At 43.1% G+C, this 7,526-nt stretch overlaps 1 protein-coding gene across 2 annotated transcripts; it reads right to left on the bottom strand.

Annotated features, from left to right (window-relative positions):
• Positions 1-2,887: 2,887 nt before the first annotated feature.
• On the bottom strand, positions 2,888-7,526 carry LOC147249962 (dynein axonemal heavy chain 3-like). 2 transcript variants are annotated; one of them, XM_086224150.1, is made up of 12 exons: positions 7,444-7,526; positions 6,427-6,636; positions 5,919-6,323; positions 5,622-5,847; positions 5,131-5,375; positions 4,923-5,039; positions 4,507-4,664; positions 4,242-4,409; positions 3,999-4,141; positions 3,712-3,916; positions 3,461-3,598; positions 2,888-3,373 (listed from the first exon to the last, which is right to left on the bottom strand). In XM_086224150.1, exons 4-12 carry the CDS (start codon positions 5,816-5,818, stop codon positions 3,008-3,010), a joined length of 1,737 nt encoding a protein of 578 aa, XP_086080276.1. In that variant the 5' UTR covers positions 5,819-5,847; positions 5,919-6,323; positions 6,427-6,636; positions 7,444-7,526; the 3' UTR covers positions 2,888-3,007. The 2 variants fall into 2 exon arrangements, with proteins under 2 accessions (XP_086080276.1, XP_086080278.1); XM_086224152.1 differs by lacking the exon at positions 7,444-7,526 and adding an exon at positions 6,968-7,081.

Below are 7,526 nucleotides of genomic sequence, written 5' to 3'. Positions count from 1 at the left end.
GATTAGAAAGTTCAACATTCATTGTCAATGTACACTACTGTTCTGACAATAAAAGACAGACATCAGCTGTGGTGAACATGTGAATTTATTAAATGATTAATTTGAACAAAAGGTAAATTAGAAACAGTCACTGCATGTATAATAAAATGTAAATTATAAATCTGAAGTCAAACAAAAATGCTTTTATATCATACAGTGAACATAATTAATGACAGTAATTTACAACTTAAATGAAATTTCTCCCCATTGGCGTTTAATAAACAAACTATTTATAAGTTTAGTGAAAGAAACCCAACATTCCCACATGAGCAAGCACTTGGCGACGGTGGTGAGGAAAAACTCCCTTTTACAGGAAGAAACCTCAGGCAGAACCAGGCTCAAAGTGGGCGGCCACCTACCTGGACCGGCTGGGGTTGAAAGGGAGAGGGAGAGAGATGGGGCTGGGGTGGAGAGGGGCGATAGACTTGGGGGTGAGGGGCGGGGGCAGTGGGAGAAGAGGAGAGAGATACAGAGAGAGAGAGAGAGAGAGACAAAGAGGGAGGGGGCTGAGAGGAGAAACAACAGGCAAAAATACACATGCATGATACATTTATAAAACATTCATAAGAGACCAACAGCAATAATGTGACAGACAGTGACTCACAACAACTATAAATAACAAACAACAACTATAAATATCAACTACAACAACGTGCTGTGACCCATGATTGTCACGCAGCACGAGTGGAACCATGATTAGTCTACCTAACCTATCAACTCATAAGTCACTACAAAACTGCAGTAAGTACAGTGCGTGACAGTGGAATAAGTTAATAATAAATACATTAATAAATACCTTAAAAACCGTGCATGTCAAGACATGCACAGAATAAATCGGCAAAGTTAAAAGGTTAAAAAAAGTTGAAAAAGGTTGAAAAAGACACAGAGAGGTGGAGTGGGACTTTCTATTCTAACAAATGCCAACAGTCATGCCAGGCTTCCTATCAACAACAGGTCCGAGTCAACTTGTCCTACCAGCACACACAGAGCCAACTGAGCTGACATGAGGCTAGTATTTGACCTGGGACAGCGCCATGTAGCTTTGACACTCAGTCATCCTGGTGGTCAGAATCGCCCTGCAAATCCTCAGACTCATCCAAACTAAACAAGCTGGCGAGGTCATCTAACTCCCCCTGATCATCTGAAACAGAAAACCTACACAGGATCCCTTCGTGATCGCTGACGTAGGCTGGCCAGACTGCACATTCCACGTCGTACTGTGACGTTTTAACGTAAACGTGATCAATTAGTGTCCCCTTTTCTGTGGTCTCTTGTGTCACGTGTTGGGTGAACCCCTTTTCTTCCATGAATTTACAAATTGATGAGCCTTTCAAAATATTCTCATTTAAGTCTCCCATGACTACAACAGTGTTAGTTGTCGGAGTTAACCAGTCAAGTAACCTCCCCACATTGCCTTTGAACAGCAAATTTAGTTTGGACATGACACCAGTGGTTCCTGCCTGTTTGCCTCAAGAAAGGCATTAATGATATTGTTATCAATACTACTAACAAGTGTAAATCTTCTAAAATATAATATCTCACGATTTCTGTTGATTTCATAGTGGATTTTTGACACAACCGCTCTCTGAGGTCGACCTTCGGTTGGTCTTTCTCGCGTCATCATGCCACCGATGTACTTAAAAGTTGAAAAGCTGACCACCACACCTTCTCAGTCCAGCCCAGGACGACTATGTCCTTTCGTAAACTTCATAGTCCAGCCTGGAACTTAATTTCCTTCTCCAGTGTCAGTCCATATTCATATTCTAGACCAATATGTATTTCCTTTTTCATTTTTTAACCCATTTTTGTGGTGAAAAAGGCTCGCTCTCCATTCTGTTAGCTGTTGACTCCACCATTCTGTAAATCGGCCATGTGACAGGAAGACCTTAGCCTGAGCAGGGAGACTTAGGTGAGGTAGTTAGGTCACTAATACACATTTTCACCATAAAATGTACTTGATCGAGCACATACATGTTCTCAAAACATGAATGGGCACGCAGACATACAAACAGCAGATATGTAGGTGCGTGTACACACAGGGGAAAGAAGGACAGAGGAATTATGTGCAGAAATGTACATTGAATTATTGTCTACGTTTTTATGGACTTACGCAGTGCACAGTGGTTATGAAGAGTCATCACAACTATAGTGTATATTTATATATGGATTGGATTTTCATTTATGCAATTGGATATAGATTATGGCATATTGTTAAGTTTTTACTGCATGTTCCTTGGAATGTTGTGGTGCTGTGGTTCCTTGCAGAAAAAACTTCCAATTTCATGTTTCTGTTTGTTCTGAATAACGCTGCTTGGAATTTAATTTTTGCTGGATTTTTCCTTTATTCTTAATGATCAAAGTATCATAAGTATCATAAGTTTCCTTTTTTAAAAAAAGGTTGACTTATTTGATTTCCACAAATTTCCCTCTAAATGTGATGGACAAAGTGAGTAGAGACGCCTTAAACCATTAAAAAAGGAAATACTTTGTCACAGTTTAACTTGAGGATCTAGGATCAAACCACAAGAAAACAAATACTGGTTTATAGGTTGTAGCGTGCTGTGTGTGAGGAGGCCGCTATCAGGTTTCCATAGAAACACAAATGGAGTCAGGTCCACGGTGGATGTCATCCTGTGTTGTAAATGTACAGCAAACCTCAACGTCGTTTAGCAGTGGGGAGACGGGTGCTTGTGCTCCCATATACAGAGGGCCGGTCTGCCCTTTTTAAATCCTGTCAGCCAACGATGAAAATGCTGCAGACTCGGCTTTGCTGACATCTAGTGGTTGACCTCAGGACACCACGGTAAAACCCTTGTTCATAGAATTTCATGCCAACTATAACCATTAAAACTGGTCAGTGCAGCGACAGCTAGGAATCCTAAAGCACAATAGAAACATCCAGCTCTTTTGTATTTGCTGATTTTTATTGAAGCAACAAAACAAAGAATAGGCTGAGTCTTTAGTTCAGTCACTTCAGCTGTTTGTTAGTCATCCAGCTGACAGAGGCACGCCACCCCGCGGTTAATCCAGTGTTTCTGGGGCTTGTCAGATGGCAGCTCAATGGACAGGACGTAGTTGGTAGAGTGACCAGTGGTGGACAGGGTCCCTCGGCGGGCACTGGTTTTGTAGACTGGACACAAATGTTGTCGTGTTTAAACTTGTCGATTTCTCCAGGTCTGAGCTTGATAATGGGCAGAGAGTCAAAGAGGATCTTGGGGAGGGACTCTCCGATGACCATGTTGTCCCTGTCCCAGCGCGCCCGCTCCATGAAAAGACCCCTAACATAAGCACCGTCCTCTGGCTTGTCATCCATGTGACTTTCTTCTTTGGTTACCTATGAAGCAGCATGATATGACGATTATTTCTAATCTTACAATCACATGAAATTCTACCACAAGGAGGACAGTTTAGAATGACGTGCCTCAAATTCAAAGCCGATGAAGTCGATGGGGATGGCGTACTTCCTGGCGTAATTTTGGGAGACTCCAGTAAGAAATGACTGAGTGAAGAAAAAGCCAGAGAGCCAGAAGACTGTTGGTGGGCCGCTGTCTATCCAGTCCTATCAAAACACATGCAACGTTTAGTGACTTCATGATGAAAATTATGTTCACTTTCAATCTTGACTCTTAAAATGTCTCTCTTAAATTTTCTCAGGGTCTGCGTCAGTCTTACTTGGAGGAACTGGAGCCTGGCTAGCAGATCTGTCATGTAGCCCCCCATCGGTTTGAGGGAAGGATAAGACTTGGCTGCCCACATGGCTGGAACCCTACCCACCAGCATACTGTTGAAGACGTCTTCAAGTTCAGAAGACATCACTATGTCACACTTCAAAGCTTTACGGATGTTGACCAGGCTGATACGCACCACATGCGAAAGTCTGACCAGGGAGGAAATGAGTGTGATACAATATCAGTAAAAACAGACATGGGGTGTGATGTGACAGGAATACGGGCAATTACCTGTTAAAGCGAATGATTTCCTGCCGTAGAACTGTGTTCATGGACTCTTCATACATTACTGGGTACTGTTCCATCACCATCTTTATGTCAAAGTCTGGTGGCAGCTTGGAGAGGATGCCTTCTTCAAGTTCATCCACCACCTCCTACAAAGCAAACAGAATCACAAGAGACATCGTGTAATAGTCTGACGGAGAAAAACACAAGTGGAAATTGTAAAATGCTAATCTGTTTCAGAATGCAGACCTGAGGAGATTTAGCCCCGCCTCCTGTCTGTCTGGGCAGAGTCAGCAGCACTCCGTCCAGCAACTGATTGGTGTCTTGATTATCCTTTGTGATGTCAGCGTTGCTGTGAAGTCCGAACACACAAGGATCGGCACAAACTGGCAGACTGCGAATGTAGCTCACGTATGACTGAGAGACACCAGAACAGAGAGAACAGTTCATGTTGAATGTGGCAGTCTAACAACATGTAGTATTAATTAGTTACAGACCAGAGCCTCATCAGTACCTCATGGGGTCCATGAGCAGGGACATAGTACTGATCTCCTTCACACAAATGATAGCCTTCCTGGTCAAGGAGCTCCCGACTGTAGAAGATGGACAGGAGGGACAGCAGTAGACGCCTGTCTTTGTCATCTGTCACTCTACCACCATAGTTGCACTCACCTTAGAAGAGGGATCAAAAATCATGGAATGAATTTTGGTGCTGGACTGAAAATAGAACCTTTGCTGAATGCGCCATTTTGTGCTAGTATGACTATGTGTGTAAGCACCGGCGTGCTCTCTGCTGGACACACTTCATTAAACCATGTTTAAATCGCCACAGGCATTGTTTAATATCAGTGTGTATCGGAAAACACATACAGCCAATAAAATCTGTCTGTGAGAGGCCTGTGGAATGCTGATAAATCAGTCAGGCCCTACCTGTAAGATAAGTGAGTGCCTCCAGTGGAACTTCTTCATATTCCTCCAGGAACATATGGATCTGTCTCATACAGATCCTTAAATCTGACTCATTGAACTCATAGGGGATATTCCATCCTGAAGAAGAAAGGAGAAACCAAAAATATTCACCACGATCTATCTCCAGTATTTGAATGACATAAAAATGATAGCGTCTTATATTTCTCACCAAGAGGTCCAAAGTTTCTCCTCTCCTGCACAAGTGCATGAAAGAATGTGAGACCAAACAAGAACTTCTGCCACATCTCTTGTTTTGAGGAGCTTTCAAAGAAGGTGGGATCAGAGATAAGATGACTCAGGTAGGAGCGCAACAGGTTGGCTCGTATTCCTTTGGGAGGCTCATAGGTCATCTTCAGGCCATTCTGCAAGATACTGACTGGAAACTGGTTGGATGGATAGCTGGTCACCCACAACCTGGGGGAGAAGAGTACAGATACTTGTCTTAATCCTGCTGCGTGTGTGTCGTCACCTTCTTAAACTAATCGCCTAAGTTATTTGAAGTTTTTTCAAATGAAAAGAAAAACCTGAGACAAAACATCATAAGGAGTTGATTCAGGAGAAAAAAAATGTAAAAAAATTTACTTCAGCAATTTGTTTAAGAAGGTGATAAAGTGATGATGAATGATCACATGATCAATGATTGGGTGTTAATATTTTTACCAAAAGCTGGGGTGGGTCTCGTCCGGCACAATCGTTTCCTCGCATATCCCCTCCAAAATGGGCATCCAGCTGGTAGCCAGGTGACAGTTCTGCAGAACCACCCAGGTGCCCTCTTTGATGGCACTGTTAATCATTTCAGCTGCTATGGGTCCCTGGCCCTGTCCAAGGGAAATGGTTTGGGTCTTATTGCCCCCCATTCCTAGGTCATCAGCAAACTTCAGTAAATCTGCAAGAACAAAAAGAAAATTAGAAATGTGCCTTCAAGTGTAGCCGAGGTACATGCCTTTGATTAATTACCTGCGTTGGGATCTGATCCTGCTGATAACAGGAAGATGAGAGGGGAGCAGCAGTTGGAGTCTTTGTAACTGCCTGCCAGGTCAAATGGGGGTGGCTCAATTTAAGTCTGGCCCATGTTATCCACAATGAAGTCCTGCACTGCTGGAACCAGTTTATCAGGCTGGAAGCATCTGATCACTACCGGTCGGTCCATCCCTGTTAGCTCATTCCATGGCTCAGGCAAGTGTTCCTCATGGGGTCTTCCTGAGTCATAGATGCTCTTCCATTTGGAGATGTTGTCTCGGACGTGCTCATAGAAACGTTTCAAGTGTGCAAGGTCAGACGCTCTGACAATCTCAGACCAAGATTTGTCAGACAGCCACTCTGGAGCGGGATTTGGGTGAGGGTTATCCAGAGCAATGCCTCCTGTTAAGAGGAAGCGCCAGACTTGGTCATCAACAACATGTACTCACAAACGGGAGAGATGTTCACTTCTTAAGTGAGGTAATTAAAAAGAAGTGCAACTTACCTTGGCAGTAGGAGATGGGCAATGTGTAAAAGTAGTGTGTGTGTGTGTGTGTGTGAACCAATGAAGAGTTGTAAAAGTATGCAAAAGTTATGCATTTGAGTAAATGAAGTGAGTATGTAAGTATGTGTTGTGTTTGCAGATGAGAGTAGTCTGGAAGAATAGTGGTTGATATAAGAGATGTAGCAGACCAGCAAGTCACAAGCAGGTAATCTGTAAGGTAGACATGAAGGTGTTAGAAAGTATTGTTTTATATACACACATATAGACATACAAGATATACAGATAAACACACACCTATAAACATACATACACACCTATAAACATAATCTATATAAAGCTATTACTCATGTGAAATGATGGCATTAATGAACATGTGTAATAATTATTTGTAGTGATTGACAGTGTGAAACGATATAACTATGTATAGTATGCTTCACTGTTATACAATATAGAGAGAAAATCATTAAACAACTCAAATACATGTAAAGTATGATATAAATAAAATAATTTAAAAAATGGTTAAATGGATACAGAAACATACGAAGCTGTTAGTCATGTGAAATGATTAAGTAAAAGGGACTAGGTAGCAGTTCCTGGCGGTGAGGCGAAATGGCGTTGATTTCGTGCAGCGACGCGAAATGGCGGAGGCGAGGGGCCTAGTAGCAGCTAGGTGAAATGGCGGAGCTAGTGGCCTCGTCTCAGCAACGCGAAATGGCAGTGATAGCGGCCTAGTTGCGTTGAGGCGAAATGGCGGACTCCAAGAGGTAGCGGCTTTGTGGTGGTAAGGTAAGTCGGCAGAGGTGTGAAGCTAGTGGCGTAGAAGAGGCGAAATAGACCCGAGGAGCTAGCAAGTTTGTCAAGGTGAGGGGAATGGCTGAGGTGCGGATGAAGCAGCGTTTAAGGAGTACATGGTAGTAGGGGAAATACGATGTCGCGTAACACAATGAAGCAAAAATGAGTATTTGAAACATGGCCGTAAGTAACAAGAAATCATGCAACAGAGACGGCGGCACCCACCTCCGGTCAGAGGAGCAGGAGAAAATGGCGACGCAGCAGTCGGCTTTTATGACCTCCTATGAAGAGAAGTCGGACTACAGAGT

The sequence above is a fragment of the Aulostomus chinensis genome, chromosome 14 (assembly GCF_037954235.1).
Source record: "Aulostomus chinensis isolate RoL2024-O1b breed Wild chromosome 14, RoL_Achi_v1.0, whole genome shotgun sequence".
Taxonomy (NCBI): domain Eukaryota; kingdom Metazoa; phylum Chordata; class Actinopteri; order Syngnathiformes; family Aulostomidae; genus Aulostomus; species Aulostomus chinensis.
The sequence above is the reverse complement of the archived record's forward strand: the minus strand, read 5'-3'. Positions and strand labels throughout refer to the sequence as shown.

Coding starts and splice junctions, on each gene's coding strand:
- LOC147249962 (XM_086224150.1), bottom strand. CDS start 5,818: ATGGGGGGCAATAAGACCCAAACCATTTCCCTTGGACAGGGCCAGGGA. Junction 5,376..5,621: donor GAGACCCACCCCAGCTTTTG/GTAAAAATATTA, acceptor CTTCTCCCCCAG/GTTGTGGGTGACCAGCTATC. Junction 4,665..4,922: donor GGCACTCACTTATCTTACAG/GTAGGGCCTGAC, acceptor CCCTCTTCTAAG/GTGAGTGCAACTATGGTGGT.